Source organism: Eulemur rufifrons, chromosome 28 (assembly GCF_041146395.1).
Source record: "Eulemur rufifrons isolate Redbay chromosome 28, OSU_ERuf_1, whole genome shotgun sequence".
NCBI classification, from domain to species: domain Eukaryota; kingdom Metazoa; phylum Chordata; class Mammalia; order Primates; family Lemuridae; genus Eulemur; species Eulemur rufifrons.
The window spans coordinates 45,899,096-45,923,368 of record NC_091010.1 but is presented as its reverse complement, the minus strand read 5'-3'; the positions used below and the strand labels follow the sequence as shown (position 1 = coordinate 45,923,368).

The 24,273-nt window shown below is 43.8% G+C and overlaps 1 protein-coding gene across 3 annotated transcripts in view; it reads left to right on the top strand.

The window, feature by feature from the left end:
- HPSE2 (heparanase 2 (inactive)) overlaps nt 1-24,273 on the top strand; it is a 526,089-nt gene extending 501,816 nt beyond the window's left edge. For all 3 annotated transcript variants that reach the window (XM_069460602.1, XM_069460601.1, XM_069460600.1), the window contains 2 exons: nt 5,270-5,416; nt 24,108-24,273. In XM_069460602.1, coding sequence (XP_069316703.1) covers nt 5,270-5,416; nt 24,108-24,273 — 313 coding nt within the window. The remainder of the gene's footprint in view (nt 1-5,269; nt 5,417-24,107) is intronic.

Sequence of the window (24,273 nt, the reverse complement as noted above, 5' to 3'; positions counted from 1 at the left end):
ACGGAATGAATGAATGCAGAAATAGGACATCATGATGTTCCTGTTGATTTAAAGTTATAGCTTTCTTCCCCTCTGGTATTACATCAGCCAGAAGGAGAGGATGTGGTAGAGTGGTTAGGAATTCTACCATTCCCTAGCACAAGGCCTCAAACAAGTTATTATTAATAAAACCATCTGGATTCCAGGCTCTCTTTCTACATCACCAGTTCTCCTCTACATTCTGTGGGAAGTTGCTCCAGAACTGCTCTGAAGAAACAGTGTCACTGGACTTCTATCAGTACAACCTCTCCCTCTCCCCATTAAAAAGAAAGAAAAAGTTTTCATAATCCATTCCACACATGACCTGAAGGGTAATAATTGGGGTGAAGGTCTTTTTGTTCCTATTAGATCCATAAAAAAAAGCCCACAACAGATGCACTAAGCCGGCTGAGGTTGCAGGTCTCCTCCATGTCGGCGGTGGCAGATGCTCAGATAGGAGAAGTGTCTGTTCTCCTCTTTCAGAAGCCACGTGCCCTGTCTGTGCCCCTACTTCTGCCACAGCAGTCATAAGGAAACACTAGTGATTCATTAAGTTTATTTGTGGCCAGTGAAGCCAAAGTCACAGAATTGTCCCAGAGTGGGCATAGTTGCTTCATGCTATTCAACCCTAACCAGTACTCTGAAAATATATGTCCTGGGACAAAACAAGGATTAGGTAAGAAACTATAAACTTACTAGTAGAACAATCCAGGAAAAGTGTCTATTAAAACAACAACTCCTGCACTCCAATGTGTATTGAATACTTGCTATGTGACAAGCATCTTGTCAAATATTTGCATTGATATTATCTTATTGAATTCTGAAGGTCATATGGTAACACCCCTATATGAAAATAACAGCATTAATGATATAAAGAATTTTGCATTTGGAAAGAGCCCTTATACATAATTTGGCCACGTGTCTAGTCAACGCACGAATCCATTTTGCATGTCTCTGACAGTCGTGAGATTTCTTGGATACCTCACTACTTCTCATGGCAGCCTCTTGCCTTGCAGGTCATTCCTGGCCTAGCAGAACGTTGTCTCTTATGACTGATTTAGGAGAAAAAGACGATACTCATACCAGCAGGTGCTTTTCTGCTTTCTGTTCTGGAGTTAGCAAATTAGGACACTGGCAGAATGGCAGTTTTCACCCTGGATCTTCTTGTTCAGAGAACAGTCAAGTTTTGACAAGGAAACCTTTTTCATAAGCTATTCTACCGAGACAATGTATGTTTCTGAGGTGGAGCTGAGATCCTTCGCCAAGTTCAGAACCAATTGGAACCTGGTGGATTTTGAAGCAAAATTGAGCCTTTTGGGGTTCAAATTCGTTTATTGTTGGCAAAACATGACTTCCTGTTTTTCAGAGGAAGTTTTTTTAAAGACTCATAAAAAAGGTTCCTGAGGCTTCTTGGACATCAAATGGCTCTTACAAAACAATATTTTGATGAGTTAAGTGTAAATGAATCAGAAACATGTGGATTAAATTTCCCTTAAAATACACAGGGGCTTTGAAATTAAGAGGAAAAAATGTTTGGCAAAACATGGCCTGACTTTTACCGAACCTAAAACCTTTGAATTAGATTTGGAGACAATAGATCAACCCAGTTTCAAGCACATTGACTTTCACTGGGAATGACCAGGGACTGGAAAGCATTGTCCTCCCTTCCCTTTCCTAGCCTCCCAGCTGTACTGGAGACGTTTCTAGAACATGACTGTTTTCTATCTGGAAGTCAGGATGTGCCTCCCCACATGACATTCCCTACCTCTTACATGTAGGATATTCCCATTCCAGCCTCCCTTCCCTGACTCACATCCTCCTCTTCCCATGGCAACACAGAGAAGATGTCAGGGAGGAAAAGAACAGCCAGAAAAGATGAACTCCAGATACATGGATTCTTTGCTGGTGAAACAAAACTCACTGTGAGTCAGACATGGGGCAAGATAGCTGTTCTACTCAGACAACTTCTCTCCAGAAAGGGGCATTCACTAAGATTACCAAAAGCCACCTGGACTTGACAACATCAGGCCAGCAATTTGCAGGCCAAGGTTTCAGACATCATTTTCTCCAAGATTATTACTCTCTGGTAAGAGGATATATATTCTTCAGGAATCTGGATTCTCAACACAGTACTTTCAGGTTGGTGTTGCACTCCCCAGCCAAGAATGTGTCTTTGCAGCCAAAAGGCCTCTGCTGAACGTCCTTGCCCATTAGCCAAGCAGGGCGAGAGGGGGATGGCTGAGGCAGTCTTCAAGGCCAATTCCTACCTGAGGAGGCTCCGGGAGTTCTCTGAGAGCCTCTGCATGTTGGTCTCTGGGCTTGTACTGGTTTGTCTCTCCCAGGGGAACTATGTAAATGGAAATCAGACCACTGCCAAAGCAGCTTGAAAAGACAGCTTTCCCTGCAGCAATGATGTGATTTCAGGTCTCCCTCCCACCCACCACTTCCTCACATCCCACCCTTCTCTGCTGAAGTCTCCATGGGCTCATTCTGCCCCAGCTCTGCAGAGGAAAAACTCATAAATGCAAGCACGGGGCTCTCTCCTCCTCCACTGCTGGCCTTAGGCAGTGTTGTTTGATGGTAGCTAGCTAAAGGGTTTACGGCAGTCTGGCAAAACTGGTACCCATCCATGCCTATTTTGCTCCCACTCTGAAGCCCAGAGAACCTGTAGTTAATGGTGTCTTCCTTAGTTTTTCACATAGCTTAGCTAAGCTAAGCTGAAAGTCCACCAATGGAATAGAGTCAATGTTCTTCTTTAATGATGGTCTACACTGACACAGGCTGCCTGTATCCTTTTTGAGAGTTCTGGGGACACAATTCTACTTAAATCAATTGGCATTTTCTTCTGACCTAACTCTTTTGGTTACAAAAGCAGTTCACATGCCGCAAGGGATTAAGACGGACCAGAGGAGGAGGGACTGGAAGGAGAGTCATTTAATAATTTGTCAGATCATAAATGCAGGCATCCAGAAAGGCTTAAACACAGTAGTGCCCTCCTACAGATGCAAGAAAAATCATGTGATGCACAGCCAGAAGGATATATTATATTATACTTTGGGAGTTCTTCTCATAACCTTAATGGATTGTCCTAAGCAAATGGTTCCCAAACCCAACTCATCTGCCAAATATCCCAGAGATATTTTTTAAAATATAGATTCCCAGGCCCCAATCTCAAACGGATGGAATCAAAATCTCCAGGGAAGAGCCCCGGAAACTGTACTTCTTTTAAAAAAAAAAACCCAAGTTACCATACTGACCTGGCCTTGGTCACTCAACTCTTAATTAGCACCTTTAGAAGAAGAGATGAGTGACCTGCAGATCGAAGGGTACTATTTCTGCAAGGAATGGTGTTTTCCTCTGGGCAAAGTTGACTTGGAGTTTCTCTGAACTCCTTTGAAGGCGGGACTGGGCCATTTTTTCTGTTTCCTCTCATTAACCCATCCAGATGGGGCCCTAAGGGACCCCTTAGAAACAAAGTCTTTTTTCCTACAGAGAGAAGGAAATCATTATAGCTTTGTTGATACATGCTGAAAGGCTCTTGCATGTAGGCATATAGTTCTCCCAGGCTTCCGAACATCCTGTGCTGGTTTAAAAGGATTCCAAAACAGTGAATAGTTTTACAATCTTTGGGTAGGTAAAACAGCAAAAGCAGAAATCAAAAAGATAAGTAAATTTACCAATTTGACCATATAAAGATTTTTAACTTTCGTATATTAGAATACAATATAAATAAGCTGAAATGGCCAAAGAAAAAAATGGGGGGAAATTTTGCAACATACATGCAGACAAGATTACTATCTTTAATAAATAAACAGTTTCTCTGAATCAATAGAAATATGGGCAAAGGACATGAGCAGGCAGTAAACAAAAGAAGAAATAAAATGGCAAATGAAAAATTGCTGCATGTCAGTATGAATTATAAAAAATACAAATGAATGCGACATTGAAATCCCATTTTCACCTCTCAGATTGACAAAGATATTTTTAAAAGATTAATATCCAGTTTTCCTAAAGGTATGAGGAAATGGATGCTCTCACACTGAGCAGGTGTGAACAAATTAGTATAAGCTTTCTAGAGAGTTAATATCAATACCATCAGTATCTGTGTATCTGTCTGGATAGGTGAGGTTATGCTGTGACAATGAAGAACCCCCAAATCTCCATGACTTTCAATAAGAACATTTATTTCTCGTTCACACTACTTGGCCACCATGGCTCAGCTATGGCTCTGCTCCACGTCATCTTCCTTCCAGACCCAGGCCAATCGAGCAGCCTTAGTCAAGGTCAGTCTTCTAGCAAAGGGAAAAGAGGCAAAACATGGACTGGGTCTTAAAGCTTCACTCAGAGGTTTTAACACATCCACCCACATTTTACTGGACAAAGCAAATCCTGTGACCACTCCAGGGTTCAACAGAGCAGGAACATAAAATCTTCCCACAGGGAGGGACACCACTGGGAATGCACTGGAAAATTTGGTGAGGAATCATACACTGTGCATTCCCCTTGACCTAATGATTCCAACTTCTAGGATTTGATCCATCAGAAATAATCATGACATTCAAAAAGTTTATGTACAATGAAGGTCTTCATAACATAATTTATAATGGCAAAAATTTTAAAACAACATAAGTCTTCAAGTGACATTAGTGAAACAAATTATGTTACATTTCTATGAGTGAAAAATTTAGCATTCTTCTACAAGTATAAGAATATATAAATAACATGGGTACACATTTAAGATATTCATTAACAGAAAAAAGCTCTGTAAATAATGGGATCCCAATTACATAAAAACTAAGTAATATATATGTATGTGTCAAAGTACTCCATAAATATTTGTCAAGTTAATAAACCAAAAAATACTGGCAGGATATTTGCCAAAATATTATTGTATCTCAAGATATGAGGATTATGGAGAATTTTCTTTTTCTCTTTTTTTTTTTTGCAATTAGCATGTTTTACTTCCATACTTTGGTAATAAATAACGTAAAATATATAGTATGTTTTCTAAAATAATTGCAATAAACTTAAACAAAATCAAAAGGAATATGGTGGGAAGTGGCTGTCTTTTTTGCAAGAAACCACAGTAACAGGGCCTTCCTGTCTTTTAGAGTCTATGGTGGCCAAGTTTCATAAAATAAGTGCCCTTTTCTTGGGTGGTCCTATTATGTGTGGTCCATAAATTATTTAGGAGCATCTAACTGACCACTTTATTTCCATGTGTTCCCTTCTCTCTCTCTCTGGATCTCAGCCACAACTACGTTCGTGGATCCATTACACTGTTTATCATCAACCTGCATCGATCCAGAAAGAAAATCAAACTGGCGGGGACTCTCAGAGACAAGCTCGTGCACCAGTATCTGCTGCAGCCCTATGGGCAGGAGGGCCTGAAGTCCAAGTATGTGGTGACTTGAAAATAGCTTAAGAGCAAGGGCAGCAGGAGCTCGGGGTGTGGGGTGCTGGAGTCACCCCTTTGCTGAAGGCATCAAGCTTGCTACTGATTCAGTCAAGGGCTCAGTGGGATGGAGCCGGACAAGGAGGGGCCTGGATGGAGGCAGGGGACTGCTGACTCCTTTTGGGAACCTCATCCAGACCCTATTTCTAGGCTTAGATTCCTCAACTGTAAAGTCAAACAGTGAACAAAATATTTCTCAACAAGGATACTCTCGTTATTTGAGCAAGAAAGTTTTTTACTGTGCAGGATTATCACATTGCAAGCTATTTAGCATCCTTGGTCCCTGCCCACTAAATGCCAATAGCACCTCCTGAACACGTAATAACCCAAAATCCTGGTAGTTGAGGACCATGTCCCTTCCAGCTATAACATTCTGTAATGCTGTGACTCCCTTTTTGTCACCATCTACGAAGCTCATGGGGCTTAGAGAAAGGAGCACCGGGCAAGGGGTCAAAAGTTCAGAGATCAAGAGTCCCTTCTGCCCCTAACTTTATAACTTTATAACTTCAGGCCCATTACCACTCAATCTCAGTTTCTTCATCTGAACAATAGGAGAGAGATTATATTCTGGGGGCTCTGTGGCCCTTCAAACTCTACAAATATGGGATTCTGTGACACTCCCTACCTCCCTCAGTTTCTCCTGGAGGCTATTGACAACACCACTGTCTACCAACAGAACAGCTCTAGGCCACAGGGAGAAGGACCCGGTCAAGGGCAAGGCCACGCCAGCTCCCCAGGCAAAGCCTCTCAGGATGGGTATGGGATGCTGCGCAGACGGGGGGTGTTCCCATCCACTTTAATGTTTACCAAGTTTAACAAAGCTGTAAACTTGGAGCAGGTGGCTTGCACTCCAACAGCTGCCCACAAATATTTGTGCTATAATTATTCACTATTTCACTGCAACCTTGGTGGCTTGCATTTGGCTTCCAACTGCATATGCAATGGAAACAAAAGACAATCTGGGAAGTCACTTACCGAGTCTCTTTAGCCCACTCTAGATCTGAATCTTCAGTCTTGGGTCACATGCTGGCTCTTTTTTCTGGCTACACGTACATTGCTGCTGCTTTTCTTTCTTTCCAATCTTATCTGTATCAGCAGGATTGTCTTGAGAATTTTTTCCCCTCTCTTTCCACTTCCAAGCAGTTCTTGACTGGTGTGCCCAATTCCTGGCCTTCATCCTAGGTGGGAGGCCCAGTTCTGGTCCCAGCTTCACCACTAAATAATCATATTACCTGGGCAAATTCTTTTATTCTAATCCCTTGGCCTCAATTTCCTCATCTGCGGAATTAAAGTGTTGCTATGTATTTGGTAAAGATCTGTCCAGCTCTAAAATTCTCATCCTGGGTCTGATTTTCTGAGCACCATGAATGCATTTAAGTCCCCTGTTGCCATTCAGTAATGACCTGCAAAGCCATTTCTGGCAGAGGGGCTGACTCTGCAGCAGCGATTAGGGTCCTCTGGAACTGAAGAGCTTAGGAGCCTGCCCAGTGTCAGAAAGACGCTGTGCACTGTGTGGAAGGGACTGGCCAAATGCTTTCGTCTCACAGGCCAAGGTGTCCGTCCCTGCTCTGCCACTTGTTGGCCGTGTGTCCTTACGCAAGTTATATAATCTCTGTGAGGCTCAGTTTCCTCATCCGTAAAACTCCTCATGTGGAACAGAGCAAATAAGGCAATCTGTGCAAAGTTCCTGCCACACAGCAAATGCTCAGTAAATGTTCCTGCCTTCCTTTTGCTCAATTCAGAACTCTGCCTGGTTGGGAGAAAGGAAACAACTGCTCTCCCTAAGAATGTTCTTCAAAAGAGGCATCTTCTCAGATTTTTAAGATAAGGTGTGAACAAGACATTTGTTAAGATTATGACAAAAAGTCATGCTAAGAATTACATAAAAGCAAAACCATGAGACAGGAGGAGATGGGAATAGAGGGAGCTTATTTCCCCACCAACCAGCGGAACAGGCCTCCAACCCTATTCACCCCTCCCTATGTCCTGCCTACAAGATCAGCCCCTGCTGTTTGAACCTGGCCGCACCTTGGCCCCTGCCCTTTCTACACCTGTCCTTAAGGGTGACTGAAGTGACCGACTCTCACTGGCTAGGGATATGCCAAATTTTGCTGTCTGGTACCTCACCTCGTCACCATATTAGTAAGGAGCTGTGTTACAACTTTGTTAAGAATGTAGGAAAAGGAGAAAGACAAACAGAAGTTCATTCCTTATGGATCTTTAAGAAGGTTTGGTAACATCCACTGAGATCAAATAATAATGTCATGTAATTGGAAGAACTAGAGTCAGAAGGCCTGGATCTGAATCCAGATGCTACCACTTTGTGCTCAAACCTCAGTTTCCTTACCTGTCAAATGGGAGCATTGTGAGAATCAAATTGGACGATATGGTTGAAATAAAGCCTTCTACAAATGTAAATTCCACACGCCCATGCATACACATACATCTATAAATATAAATACAGATACACACATACAATTTTGCATGTGTTGCATTAGAGAGTTTGGATTGGAAGCCGAGAGAACTGTATTCCAGCCCCTGATCTTGCTACTGATTCACTGTGAAACTTTGGGCCCTTCACTCCTCTGAGTCTTTCCTCTCCTGTAAACTACTGCTAGCTGAACACTTCTCCTGTTCTAGACCTCAGTGGTCAACCTGTGCCATGCTGTGTTGCACTATAAGCTGTCGGATAGGAACTGTCACGCACATGCTCAGTACCACATCGAGTGCTCCGCGAGGTAACTACTGCAGAGCAGGAGCCCATAGTGATTCCGGGATGTGGGTCTCACAGGAAGGGTGTGGTTTCAGTGAAGCAGACTATGCAGAAAGTGATGAAAGGAAACGCTAGGAAGTGATTTCAGCCTTTGGTGTCTCTTTCTCTCTTTTATAAGCCTCTGGGGCCGGACTCTGTGTTCTATGTCTGCTAATTCCTTACTACAGCCTGAAGTCATATTAGCTCACAAGAGAATAGAAAGTCCTGAGAGCTAGGGGAACATGTAATTTCTCTTGTCGAGAAGAACCAGGAAAAGGCTAAAGAGCAAGTCAGTGACCCATTCAAGCCAGCAATTGGACATTTTGGTCTGGGGTTTCAGGAGTAGGAAGAAGCCAGTAGACTTTTTGGGTTGGTTGAGGACATGGATTAATTCTCATTCTCCTCAAATTACCATCAGGGTGGGGAAGCTTTGAAATCTCTGAAAGGATATCTCTAAGTGAACTCGGAGCTCAGGTATGTCAGGTATCGCACAGGAAGACCCTTGGGGTCACTAATCAGGCATAGTCTAGGCATCCAGGTCACGGAGTTCCTGTTTCCCTCTCCGTGAGTGAGCCAATCACAGGATCCCCTACTCAAGTCTCAACTCCTTGTGTAAGAGATTGTTCTCATTCCAAGAACCAGACAAAAGGTGAGCGCTCTATACCCCATAGGATAGAAGTTTTAGAAAATTGCAACGTGTACAGAGAAGTGTATTCTGCATCTGGAATACGTATTCTTCAAGGAGTGACTGAAGGAAATGGGGAAATTTAGTTCAGAGAAAAAAAGGAAGGTAAGTTGTGATGACTTTCTTCAGATATTCACAGGTCTGCCAAGTGAAACTAAACAGATTTGGCCTAGAATGCTCCAAAATGACAGAAAACCAAGGAGTGCAATTTAAAAGAGATAGATTTCACTTCAAAACAAGCTTATTTTCCAAAGGCTTGCCTGGTCTGACCGAGGTCAGGGTAGGCTTTGCAGGAGGCAGCCTATTAATCAGAGGGTGAGCAGCCATCTCAGAGGTGCTCTAAGATTCCTTCCTCAGTGGGAGGTTGGGGAAAAGATTACTGCTTCCCATCGAGCTCTGAAACTCTGTTATTCCCCTCTAGTCCCCATTCCTCCCACTCCCCCTTCACTTTAGGAGCCTGTAGTCTCTATGGTCACCAGCAAAGTGGCTTCTTCTTCAAGCCATTAAATGACCATACAAAGAGGCTGTGCTGTTAGAGGAAGTGGTGGCAATATCTGGCTAGTTTTTTTCCAGAAAATCACAGCTGTTGGTCCCTCCCTTGTCATATTCCCTGGTTTCTTGACTTTCTAGGAGGAAGATGGCCCCATTCACACCCAGGACAATAGTTCCCATTCTGGATAAGTCAGAAAAGAGCACCTTTAGGGCAGCTGTACCATCTGCAACAGAGAGAATCTGCCCATTGCCTCACGTGATCAGAAGTCAATAAACATTATCCTCTAGGGAATCATTCAGCCTGGGACATAAATATCTCCAATGTCTTTCAACAAACAGAGAAGCAACACGAAGTTGGGCCAAATAAGTCAACTTGTATCCAAAAGCAAAAGGACTCACTTTTCCAGGGAAATGTCAAACCAAGAACAGGTGTTAGGTCAGATCCCAGTGTTCTTCCTCATGTGTCTTGTTCAATTCCATTTGGAGGGAAAAAACTCCAAAAATCAGAAAAGAAGGAAACAACTTTCATCACATGGGCTATTCTATTCTGACACACTGACCTGAGGGAACCAGCAGGTGCTAAGAGTCCAGGGGTGGAATGATATTTAGAGGTGATCTGGTTCATTCCCTGCCCTCAGACGGTCTGTGGCTAAGCCATCTGGACCACAGGATGTCCCACATTTAGAGACCTCTGGGAAAGGAGTGGCTATGATTTCAATCCTGTCTGAACACTAACTTTTCTTCACAAGCCCTAAATTCAGACCCTTTTTAAAAGTTCTTCTCTGAACTGCTCCTAAGACCATCTCTAACCACAAAATTCTAGTAAAAGCAAACTTTTTTCACGGCGAAATTGGGGAATTTCCTTGTTTCTTCTATGCTCTTCTCAAAACAAAGGGATTATTAAATACCAGGAGTATTGTAAATTGGCTTAATTTAAGGTCTATAAAAATCAGTCTCAATGTAGTACATTCCAATCCCATACGCACAGGCGCCGCTGGCTCCCCTACACCTAATGGAAGCCACACTCAGAGGTATATTTCTGAGAGAACAATGCAAACAGGGCGGCTTCCCAAGGAAACTGAAGAGTATTTATTTTCATCCATTCATCACTTTTTATTGAGATCCTACTCTGTACCAAACGCAACTTGTTTCTCTTCAGCAATGTAACTTCCAGTGGCTAAATTTTTTAAAGAATTGTACTCCCATAACTGTAAATACTCAGGAATTCTAAGTAGACAAATGAGGAAGAGTCTGAATGTAAAGTTCAATGTGAATGCTTCGGATCACAGTGTCTCTTGTTCTTCCTAACGCTAGTCCCTGCCCTCACCCGGCCTTCAAGAGCTATTTATGTGGGGTGTTTAGGGGTGAGGCTGGGGAAGGGGATTCTGAAGTCCTTGCCCTCAAAGAGCTCATGTCTTTATTAGAAACAAACAGCTAACAGGAAGCAGCCTGTGGGCAGTGCCATAATAGAGGTGCAGGGTATTTCTGCTTTGGAGCTAATGGATTCCATATGAATGTTTAAATTCCATATCTGTACGAGCCTCTCCTTTAACTGCCATGATTTTAGCTGAAAAAAAATCTCAAGGCTCCTAGGAACCAAGAATCTTATTGCCTATTCTGTGAAGAAATGAACATCTTTTCTTTTTCCACATACGCTCATTTTTTCCATGTCTCTGGGATATAACTTTTGCTTTGATTTCACCCTCATTAAATCCTATATCAAAGAAAAACACTGGCATCTAACTCCGTGCCTTTAGAGAGGTGTCATTTGATGTTAGCCAAACAGAATCATTTTGAAAATACTCAAGTAACTTCCAGGTGCTAAGACTTGAAAAATATCTTCATGTCCCTGTTGAAACAGACCATATTACGAAATTTCATCCCTGGATTCAGAGCTTGACTAATGTGAAAAGTCCCGAGGGCTGAACCGGCCACCACCTGACCCACCACCATCTCTCACTAATGATACCTGGCAGCACCACATTTAGTGTTTGGACACAGACAGAGCAGGTAAAGGAGCTTTGGGGAAAACCTTAACTCCGAGAATTCTATATCTGTTCTATATTCAGTTATCTTCACTTGTCTGGGATTATTTAAATTAGTTTCTTTCTAAAGTAAACCACTTTATGGAAGTTCTGCAGTTATTAAAAGATGACTTTTTAGAGAAAAAATTTCAAAGGACTCGTGTGGGTCAAGAGGTTTCTTCCATGACATCCCTGACCTGAAGCCTTTCAGCTTCTGTTTGATAGAATGGCTAGTCTTAAATGGCCAGGACCAGACAGCTCTGATTGAAGGGAAAATCCTCCTTATATGAGGCCAAAGGGTGTTTTCTTGACCTTTCTACTCTTACTTTGGAAAAATTAAGCAGAGTAAATCTCTACCTTCTTCTTTATGACAATTTTTCAGTGTATCTCCCCCTAAGGTGCTAGTCTCCAAGCGAAACACTCTCACGTCCTTCAGCTGTTCCTCGGGCGGCCTGGTTTTCAGACTCTCACCTGGGAATCTTGTTCACCTTGGAATCCGCTGAGTTATAGGATCTCTCACAGGCGTAACCTTTCAATTTTCTTACCTCTGCCAAGCTTAGCTGAAGAAGTCTGAGGAGGAAGAGGAAACACAAACATTTTGTTACTACAATTCACCTCACCAACACAGTACAGTAACATTTTTATTTCTTTGCCAACTTCATAATGAAAAATGGTATTCTTAATTTAATTTATATTCTTTCATTATTAGTGAGGTTGAAGATTTTTTCACATCTGTTAGTGTTGTATTACTTTTATGAATTTTCTATGTCTTTTGCTCATCTTCCTGTTGGGGTATAGTCTGTTTTATTAATGATTTGTAAGTTTGCTCTAATACAGGCATGAGGCAGAATTTTATTTGTTATTTTTCCAATTACTTAATTTTTAGGGTATTATCTTGACATACAGAGGTGTTTCCTTTTTATATAGTTAAATATATTTATCTTTTTCTTTGTGGTTCCTCCATTCCACATATATGTGTATGTATTTACATTCCTGAAATCAGATAAATCTTTATTTTCTTCCAGTTTCTTTTTTGTTTCACTTTTATTCATTTTTTTTAATTCATTTGGAATTTGTTTTGCTGTATGGTAAGAGGTAAGGAGCCTCCATACCTGAAATCTTCAGGCGAGAGAGTGCGAGGAAACCTATTAACCCATGAAAGGCTTCAGGTGCCACTTTTAAACTATCAGGAAAAAAAGAGGATCCTTTTTTATAAAACAAGACTTAGCATGGAGACATCTTTTCCCTGGAGGAAAAGGCCCTGCTGGTGCAGATCGACCACATCAGCTGCAGCCCCTCTGAAAGGCCACCCAGAGCCCCTGCGGAGGGAAGACAAGCTGCAGAGGCTGAGAGCCCCGAATGGCAGGAGAGTGCCTGGAACTGGGGAGATTTACGAGCTGGCCCTGAGTGAATAGGAAAGCGGTACTTACTCTAAACACTAACATTCAAGTTAGTCTCCAGTTCAGAAAGTCTGAAATAGACACTGTACAAAGCAGGAATATAAATATATATCTATGTATATTTATAAAATTCTTATACTTATGGTTCTCAGAGTATGTAGAAAAAAAGAAAGAAAAGTATGTAGAAAAAGGAGCCTTACCAATCTTCAGTTAATGCAAGCTTACTCGCTGAAACTTACAGAAGTTTGGATTCTTTTAACCCTTGTGCTAATTTGGGGGTGTTTTGAGGCTCATAAAGAGACAATAGCTATAACCAATGCATATAATGTTATCTAGACAATTGCATACATGTGTGAAAAATCTTGTGAGGGTACGGAATGGTATATTCTTCATTCCCTGGTTCCTCTTGCCTGAAGAGAACTTCAACCACCCTTCGTCTATAGGGAGCTCTCTGTGACAGAGCCCAGGACTTGAGAGAAATCTAAATGACTTTATAGAGCTTGCTTTCCAAGAAAGGAAAACAGTTTTTGTTTTCAGTGTTAAAGAAATGCAGAGTTGGTTACTGGTGCTAATGCTTCACCTAATTTGGTTCCTGTGCATCCTGTTAGGTGCTACACACGCTCCCCTGTTACTTTCTGAGCAGCAAATTCATCTCCCAGGCTGGAGGGGCGAAACAGTAAAGGAAGCAGGTCCACTGGAATAGCAAAAATGCTCGCTCAGTCTCCTCAACAAAAAACTTGCCTTTGAAAAGTTCACATCTTCCTTTCACGTTAAAAAATGTGGCCTCCTGACATGGTATACCAAAAAAGTAAGAAAGGCTCTTTTTATTCAAAACAAATTCAGAATGTCATGGTTAGGAAGGTATTTGATTCCCCTCCACCCCCAGCTGCAAACATATTCCCACCCCTTTCACACTTTGCTCTTTGAATCGCCTGGGGAGCTTTAAGAACCCCAATGCCCAAGCCACACCCCAGACCAATTAAACCAACATCTCTGGGCTGGGACCGAGGCACCAGTATTTTTTAAAGCTCCCTCAGGTGATTCAAATATGTGGCCAAGGTTGAGAACCACTGTCCCCCTATAAACTGCTGAAATAAGATCCCAGATGATTTGCATCTTTGATTTCTCCCAGATTATATTCTTCATTCAGGCACCAAGCCATTTTGCCAAAGGTGTGAACATGCCATGACCCCCTGGGAGTTCTCCACAACTGAGTGCAAGGATGAGTACTGGCTCCTCAAAGGTTTTATTGTTTGTTTTGTTTCAACTCCCAGATTAGTAATGGGGAGATCACTGTGCAGATTAGAGGATTATAAAATGCTTTTATATTTTACAGCGACTTGACATCTTAAACCAAGATGTTTAGGAATCTAGGCTTTTCACTGTTGTTTTCCAAGAGTTTTTCATTTGTTCTCAGCTCCAGAATATATTTTCTTCCAGCTTACTCCCAACAGCTGGAAACTCTCTGCATAGCAGTCCGTTAAGGCTGTGGTCTCCCCACCCCACCCCTCCCCACTTGGGGACCCTTGTTGCAGGCAGGGATTTCCATTCTGTCACAGATGACCCAGATGAAATTCTGGTAAATGAGCACTTTAGGGTGTAGCTAACATGTTTCTTAGCAGTTGATTCTAAATTAAGGGGCAGAGAGGTGGAATATGTAGGCAGTTCTGGTGGACTGAGAAGAAATGGCCCTTGTCTTCTCCCTTCTCCACAGCTTCCAGAGGCTGCAGTTTGTAGATGGACATCTTGGTTTAAGACGTCAAGTTGCTGTAAGCCTCAAGGAACTGAAAAGTTTTAATCTAACCGTTCCAGTCGCAGAGCCTCGGCCCGAGGCAGTGTTTCTTTGGCTGCCAAGCATGAGGAAGCCCAGGGCAGGATGTGGCTCATTCGAGATAAGGGGCCTGGAGCACCTAACTGTGGACCCACAGCCAAACACCAGTAGTCACTTTGAAGACTACCCTTTCTTGCTTACCCTTGCAAGAGTGATTCAGAGGCACCACACACTTTGCACTTTGACATCTGTGGGCCCTGCAACAAAGCTTGTGCCACCTGGTACATCTTATTTTTCCCTTTTGGAGGTCACACCAATGGACCTGATGTTATAAGGAACACTTTGTCAAAAGCTAATAAAACTGAGATATTTATCTCTTTGATTTAACATATTTGAATAGGTGTCCAGGAAGCCGTGACCATATAGCAATGGAACCAATTTGGGGTATGGCTTATGGACTGTATCTCATGTTCTTACAAATGGAACATTTGTGCACCTGCTGTGTGCATGCATGCACGCACACACCCCTCCTCTCCTACTTCACTCTCTTCAGCCCACCCCACCCATGACTGCCTGTGAAGGGGATGCTTCTCACCTCCACACTGCCTCCTCTAGCTCTGCACAGTTAGGGCTGGGGGCTGCGTGAGGGTTAATACAGGAGAGTGGGAGCATGCAGAAGGGAAAGACAAATTCTGACTTGGAAATCTGGGAAGTCCTTGGGGCTGAGGGCCATTGAGCTGGGGTGGAAGGATGAGCCATACTTCTAGGAAAGGCTGCAGGGAAAGCAACGTCAGGCAACAGGATGAGCTCACTAAAGGTTTAGAAGTACAAAAGTTCAAGGCTCATTTTGTTTGGGAGGTAAGAAATCCTCTTACGTGACTGGAATATAGGACGCTTTGTGGGGTGAGGGGAAAGGCCACAAAGATATATTAGGGCCAGACTGCAGAGGCATTGAAATCCAGACTAAGTTTAATTTCCCTTCTTTCCCGCTCTTTGTGGGATGTGTTTATTATGGTTTGTCTGGTCACACATTTGCATATCTCAGTGTTTTCTGTCTTAGAGGGCAAGGACTAAGTCTGTTATAATTGAATTTGTATGACAAAAAGTAGTGGGGATGTGAGTAATGCCCCTTAAACACCACTTGTAAATGTCGGTGTTGATGGCACCAGTTCTTTACAATGGGAAGGGGACATAGTTAACCACATACTAAAGTCGTCATGGGTTTTATAGCTGGTTCCTATGGTGTCCTGTGGTTTGAGTGTATATGCCTGTGACATGGTGCTTTGAGATGGTTTCAGAATCGAATTTTCTCCCCAAACTGCCCCCAGATGATTCCTTCATCTGTTGGGAGTTAAGAATATCAGTATAAATCCAGGTTCCTTAGCTAGGAGTTCATCTTGCCTGCCAAGTGTGTTAAGTTATTTTAAGCCATTAGAAGCACATGGTAGAATCCCATTATGGCTTGGACCACTATTACACAGACTTGGATAGAACACAGATCAAATCCTGACCCCTAAACCATATTACATACAGAAAAAGCCTGTATCTCTACCAACTTGCCACGAAACCCCCCTGCTCTACTTGTACAAAGGAATCCTAGTGTTTTCTCTGGTCAGTGTTACAGAAGCTAGATCAAAACTCTTCATCTTTTCAGTGTGCCCCTCAGACAGTAGGATGAGGGGCATATAACCTTACAAAGCCCCAGAATGTCTTAATGACCAGGAACCTCAGATAGGGCGTGTTCTGTTGGAGGGGTAAGGGGAACAGGACACTTCCCCATTTTCTCTCTCTTACAGCCTCTCTTTAACAATAGTAATGATCACAGCATTTTGGGAGGCTGAGGCTGGAAGATCGTTTGAGGCCAGGAGTTCAAGACCAGCCTGAGCAACATAGTGAGACTATCTCTACAAAAAAAATTAAAAATTAGCTGGGTGTGGTGGTGCGTGCCTGTGGCTGAGGCCAGAGGTTCTCTTGAGCCCAGAAGTTACACACAGTGAACTATGATGAGGCCACTGCACTCCAGCCTGGGCGACAAAGGAAGATCCTGTCTCTAGAAATAAATACATAAATAAATAAATATTTTTAAAATAACAGTGGTTGAGGAAGAGATTGGAATGTACAGCCAGATACACTGGATTCCTAGGGAGGTTAACTGAGTGGAACTCAACAAGCATTAATTGAACTGCTATCACAGGCAAGAAGGCAGTGGGCCACGCACTACTGAAAATTAAAAAAAGGCAGTCTAGCAGACAAAAATGTCTTCAGCACACAGATAAAATAAGGCTGAGAGGGACCCTAAAAGGGAGCTACAGATAATGTGCCTCTCTCTCTCTCTTGCAGCTGAGATATCAGACAAAGCAGAGGAGGGAAGAACAGGGGTTTTGTTTTGTTTTTGTTTTTGTTTTTGACAGATTCTACTAGATTCCAGGTAGAGCCAAATGCACATAAGAGAAAAGCTTCAGGACACACTGGAAAGGAAGTAATCCTCCCCACGACTCGTGAGGAGCGGGAGCGCCCCAGAGAGGGTCATGAGCATCCTAGAGCCTTTGCCCCAGCCAGGCACTGGGACCAGGACACTACGGGTGGGGGGCCACCCCCTGAGCAGCCCTCCTCAGCGTGGTAGTGATTATTCACCACAACTGCAGACGAACTTCCTCTCTAAGCTTCCCCAGATGCACAGCCTCTCCGGAGGAGGAGAGGGGAGCAAAGTCCCTCTGTCTGCAAACCTGGCTGGGCCCCCTCTGGGCTGTAACCTGCCCCTGACCTGGAGAAGGGCAGGGCAGCTGCACATACCAGCTTCCTAACTCAGCGAGGGGGCCTTGGGGGCCTGCAAAGCACAAACAGGTGCAAAGTCCACGGAGTGGGCGGGGGCGGGGGCGGCTGTGGCCCCAACCCGGGAGAGCCCGGTGCGGAGCAGCGCTGGCGCCGCCGACCTGCACGTGCGCGGGGACCCAGCTCTGCACGTTGGCCGGCAAAGAGGGAGGCACCTGGCAGGATTTGCAGCCCAGCTTCGCGTGTTTCCTTAATGTTAGGCCACATTCCAGGTGGGTCCCCTGCCTTGTGGACCGCAACGACATTTTGGTAGGGATTTTACTGATACGGTGATTTGTTCCTCCGGAAAGCCAAGCACAGGGCAAACTCCCCGTCTTCCCGGGGCTGGAGTGCGGGCTTTAGGGGCCGGCGGTCGCGCTCTGGCTTCCTGGGAGCCACCGCGAAGCCAGGCAGTCCAGGCACCGTTGTGTAGGACAAGAGTGACCTCTGGTGGCGCGTAGGAAAGCACACTGGAACTAGAGTGAGCTAGAACAGCGTGCGGATTTTTAAGGAGCAAAGGGAGCTGGTGATTTAACCCCTGCCCCACACCCACGCACACATTCAGAATCTTACTCATTCTCTCTCCTCTCCCTCCTTCTTCCCTCTCTCCCATCCCATCCTTCCTCAGCAGCGGCTGCTAATATATCTAGACCTGCACATTATTGTCCTGAATCTAAAACTGAAGTTTGTGCCCTTCCCGTCCAGTGGCTTTTCCTTCTAGATTGTAGTTCTTCTACCCTCATATTAACATCTAGGGTGTCTTTTGTTGACTACCTACCGTGTGAGTGGGTGGAGAGTAAAGTGACGGATGAGTAGGACAGATACATGGTCTTCCTATCTAACAGAGAGGCGAGCAAGCAGTCAGCATAGTACAGTGTCAGGTGCTGAGACCCTGTACGTGCTGGGTAATATGGGAGCACCGCTCAGCTGAAGGACAAGTAAGAGTTTTACAGGAGAAAAGCTGGAAGGGCGGGAGCGAGTATGGAGAAGGTTCCAGCCCTGAGATTAGAGGGACGGTGATTGGAGAAACTGCAGTATGGGATGGAAAGGATGTGGCGGATGGAGGGGAGCTGGAATGGGCAGAATCTAGAGGGAACCATCACGGGGCTGGGGAAGTAGAGGAAAAGGCCTGCTCACAAGGACTTCAGACAACGTTCTGAGACTAGCAGGAAGCCACTGAATATTTAGATGAATGTCATGATCAGATTTCTGTTTGTGCAGGATCACTCTAAATTTGGCATTAAACTTCGCCTCAGGCTAGCTGTTAGGCATAAGCAACCTGCCTGAAAAATAGTTAAGCTAGCGGGGACCTTAGGGTTCATCTGGTCTGTCACCCCTCATCTGACAGATGGAGAAACCTAGGCACAGAGAAGGCAAATGAGTTTCTCAAAGTGGCTGAGGCAGAACTGGTTTTCTTGAAGTCCCTTCGCCTCCCACTCAGGGGCCCAATATATACCATCCAGAACCAGACACCGGCTCCCAGGGCTACTCCTGATAAAACACACACTCCTCCACAAAAGCTCCCCTGGGGCCAGAGCAGGGTCCGGCAAATTTTCAAGCTGGGAAAGGACATGCGCATTAGACTTGCTTCCCTGAGACCTCAGAACAGTTGAAACCCTGCTTAAACATCCACGGTGGAGAACCGTGATAAGACGTGAAGACCAGAGACTGTAGACAGGTGGCGGGGGAGGAGGGTGACCGGGCCAAGGGGCTCCCACAGAGACGTGGGGACCAGAGGGCTTGACTGCAAATTGACACGTAGAATCCCTTTTCAAATAACATACAAAATTAAGAAAACAAGTTTAGGAATTAAAAGGTAACTCAGACTTTGTGAAAACAGATGACTATAAAATGCAGTTGTCCTAATATTTGGATAATTTAAATACCCTCAGCAGTTCAGGCAAGCTACAGAATTAAGAGGAATAGTTTGACCTAGAGTAGATCATTTAGCATTTGGTTTGAAAAGTCTTGGGCCAGTAAGGCAGTCCCAGAATATGATGAAAATATGATAAGAAAGGTTTTCAAAGACAGAAACATGATCCTGATGAGCACCACCTGGAATATGGAGAAATAACATGAAATAGTAGAAAGAGGAAGTCAGGAGGCCAGAATCTGAGATCTCGCTTAGCCACTTATTAGCTACATGACCTTGCCCAGGCCACTTAACCTCCCTGACCCCATCTCAATAGTAAAGTTACAATAATAGTAATACTGCCCTGTGTGTCTCCCAGGGCTCTTTAGCAATCACATGGGGCAGGGAAGGCCAGATGGGACCATGGTGAAGGGCACACTGCCTCTTAATGGCTGTGTGACTGAGGTGAGTTTTAGACCCCTCTAAAGTTTGATTTACTCATCTGTGATATGGGGATGCTAATATCTGCCTCAGTTAGTTGTTGCAAGGACTAAATGACAGAGTCAAAGTAAATTATAGCAGTGTGTTTTGCATAGTGTTCCATAATCAATGATTTTTATCATTAACGTGAATATGTTTGCAAACTTAAACTGTTCAATGTATATAAATGAAAGATTATGGTTATATTTAGCATGATACAACTTCACTGGGTAGCAAGATAAATATTAAAAGAAAAACATAAGCAAGAAGAATATAATGGAGGTGATAAAGCCCATTGTCCATCTTTATAATGAAGGGACTTTGTAGATAAGGACATACGAGGACTCAAGGTCTCGCCAAACCTTACTCACAAAATTAACTGATGTTGGCTTAGCTGAGAGATGGTCGTATAGATCTTTTCTGAGGATGAAAAACACTAGCAATGATCGATGGCCTCATGTCAGGTTGGGATAAGGTATCTAGTGAGTGACTGCGAGAATAAGTGATAATTCAGATCTTATCTAACATCTCCACAAGCCACTGAGAGCAAGAGTAATTGGTACGTTAATGAAATCTATAAAGACACTGGCAAACCTCCAGGGAGTCTCTTTAGAGCTGGAGAAACTCAACCCAGGAAGATCAGAAATAATGCAAAAGAGCCTCAGAAGTGCAATCATTTATTCAGAAAATATTTAGTTCCTACTCTGTGGCAAGCGCCTCTTTAGTCACTGGAGATTCACAGCCCAGGGAGGAATAGGGCAAGTAAATCACTGCAATTCAGTGACAAAGGGGCCACGGTTATGGGTAAGTTTGGGGTGCTAAAGGAGCCCAGAGTGGGGCTCCTAACCCAACCCAGGGGTCAGGGTTCTCCAGGGGAGGCAACACCTGCGCAGACTCTGTGAGCACCCACTGCAGCGAGTCCGGCGGAGGACTGGCTGTGTTGCAGGGGAAGGGAGCAGCATATGCAACGACCCGGAAGCAAAGCTGCAAGCCATTGGGTCTGCTCATGCTGGGGCAAGGGTGCTCAGCCCATTCAGTCTCAGGTTCCTTTTAAATGTCAACAAATGTCATGGCCTTTCCACATTATAGTAACTGTCCTTTTAAATTCGCTGTCTTGAAAAAAGTACATAATAATACCTCCCTCCTCCCCCAAAAATATATTGGGAATTGTATAACAGTTTTAAATAAGTGTGTGTCTTTTTAATCCTAACAATGTCAACTAGCATTTACGTTTGAAAAATGTTTATTATACTTTTAAATGAACTTGTGTTTTTTAATCCCAATAGTATCTACTTATATTTTCATTTGAGAAATATTTACCTCATGTATGTGAAAAAGATTATTTTTTCATTCTAAAACAATCTTTGTGTATACATATATTAATGCAATCCTTACAACAATGGCCTCATCCCATGCCCGCTCCCAGAGGTCTGTGATCCACAGTAAGTGTTGGAGTAAGAGGCCCTGGAGAGGCAGCTGGAGCTGGGTGTCATTGTCCATATTTACGTGGAAGGGACGGGGAGTTGCTGGAAAGTTTGAAGCAGTGCAGTGACGACAGTGGATCGCTGTGTCAGCAACATGGCGCAGAGACAGGTTAAGAGGCAAGTTCTGAACTGAAATGATAGCAGTGAATGGAGGAAAAGGAGCAGATTTGAAAAACATTAAAGAATAGAATTGATTTGCCTTAGTGGCCCCAGCCAAGGGAATTGGAGAACTCTCACAAGACTCCCAGCTTTCTGGCTGGGTAATTGGATAAATGGTGGTACTATCACAGAGATGTTTTTAAAGGCAGAGGTCAGGGCAGGGTCTGAGGAGATTTTGAATTTAGACACAGTGACTTTGGAGTTCCTATGGGCAGCCAAGTGGAAAGATATAAGTTCAGAAGGATCTAGGCTAGAGATGCAGGGTTGGGAAGCATCAAGGTACGGTTAGTAATCAAAGTCCTGGGTGTGGGTAGCAGCACGTAACGTGAGGAGAGAAGAGTCCCGGGACAAAGCACCAGGAACCCCAGCATCCGAGAAGCAGGTAGAGGGGAGTGATTCTCCCACAAAAAAGGAAACAACATCCAAAAATGAAGGAGGAAAACCTAGAGAGAGAGACAGAGAGAGAGAGAGATATCATGGGAGCCAATGGAAGAGAAGGTTTTCAGAAGGTATCAGTGCCACAGAGCAGTGAAGTATCAGTATCATGAGGACCAAAAAGGGTACCTGTTCACAACAATGAAAAGAATAACAACGCATATGGCTCATTATGCTTTCAAAGCACTTTCATATTTTTAATTTCATTTCATTCACACTGTAGCCTATATAATGTTCTTACAGATGCAAAGGCTGAAGGATGGTGAGGTTAAGGGATATGCCAAAGCCATCTAGCAAGTTAGTGACGCAGCTCCTGAAATCAGAGATTTCAGCCCAGAGTCTTGACCATGCTTCCTGGTTTTACTTACACTAAAGTTGGCTTTTTAAGTAACTAACAAGGAAATCAGAATGGGGCCTGCTCCATGACAACTGCTCGTTATTAGAGATTTTAAAAAGTTTGCTTATCACACTTTGATTTGCACTCCCCAGAACCCAAAGATGTCAATACTCTGGGATGATCTGAATCGAAAAGGGCATTACCTAATTCTTCAGGAAGAAGACTTGCACCTAATTCAATATATATAGAAAAGACCATTGAAGGTTTTCAAGCAGAAAACTGATAAAAATTTGAGTATGCTTTGGAAAGATTAGTCAGTGTTATTGAACTTGTATTTGACTGTGCATATGTCTGGTTGTTGAATATTCACATCACCCGAAACAAAATAATGAGAATACACTAGGAAGACCCCTCTGGGCTTCTTTTGTAACTAAACCCCTCACCCTACCTTGCCTTCCACTCCAGTGAGCAGGCTGTCTTCACGAGAGAGGGTCATTACCACAGATGGAAGCAAAAGCTCCTTGAATATTTGATGAGGTCAACACTGGCCCTCAGCTCTCAATTCTTCCACCCCCACACCTTCCAGAGGCAAGCCTGACTGTGCGTAGGAGTCTCCTGCTCACTCATTCATTTCTCAGTCCTTCCAACAAGAGGTGGGGGCTGGGGGCTGTTCCCTCTGGCCTGGCAGCTCTGGCCCCAGCCCAAACTTGTCCACGTGCGACTAAGCCTGGAGCTCTGCTCTGCCTGTGTCTCCACTGGGAGCAATTTGCAATACTCTTATCGCTAGGCAGTCACTGCTCTGTTGGGCATGTATCTGATTATTTCTCTCCCAGCCTGTCGTTCATAGCACAGGAGAAGCCCTGAACAAAGACCTCCATAGCAATTTATAACATTTTATTCTCTTTACAGCTCAAATGATACCACCGCAATGTTATCACATTGGAGGTTGGGCAAGGCCCAGAAACAGTCATCACTATGCAATGTTGATTTTCTGAGGGTAACTCACAGCCTTATTTCCAGCTGGTGGTCTGGTTCTGGCCTTTTCTACTTGACCCGTAAAACGGAGCTTCCACCTGGGTACATGGCTGTCAGGAACAGCAGGGACACTGTCCGGGTTCTGTACCATACGCCATTCATTGATGGCTGGCATTTCCCTCCCATCCAGTTTCAGATGCCCTGTTTCTCCTTTCTAAGTGTGCTATGGATGTGGTCCACCTTTTCATAGTGACTGTACAGAAAGAGTAAAAGCAAGAAAGATAAGTGAATTATAATCACAAATACCTACTTTGTTGTGTTGCTAAAATAGAAGTATCTGTGTAATATTAAATATGAAAACCCATTCTTAGATTAGAAAAAGTGGAGTTGTTAGATATGTCTCTGTCACCCTTCAAAATAACCCTAGATGAGTAATAGGATGCCAATTCTCTAATATGCCAAATAAATGAATGGAAGATATGAGTTATATAGGAGATTTCTAAAATCATCTTAAGCACATGCATCATTCTACAGGTGAAAACTCTCTAGGTGGAAAAGTCAAACTGAGCTGCCATCATGATTTTTTTTTTTTTTTTTTTTTAGAAAAGTCATGAAACATTTCCAGCTTCTTCATCACAGAGACTTTTCGCTTATCTAAATGATGTGTCTCTGGAGCTAGATGACCTGGGTTCAAATCCTGGCTCCTGGACCTCCAAGCTGTATGGCCTTGGACAAGTCACTTAGCCACTCTAGATAACATGGGGATAATGATAGTCACTTACCTCAGAGCACTGTTGGGATGTTTGGATGAGTTATTACAGTAAAGCACCTAGATCAGAACCTGGGACAAAGCCCGCATCAGTGTTAGGTGCGTGCGTAGCAGACACACTGGCAGGCAACCTGGGGCTCCCGGGCTTTACTGCACTGGCTCCCTTACCATGCAATAATGAGTCCCCTACTGTTTTTCCTCACCGTAGGTCAGTGCAGCTGAATGGCCAGCCCCTAGTGATGGTGGACGACGGGACCCTCCCAGAATTGAAGCCCCGCCCCCTGCGGGCCGGCCGGACGTTGGTCATCCCTCCGGTCACCATGGGCTTTTATGTGGTCAAGAACGTCAATGCTTTGGCCTGCCGCTACCGATAG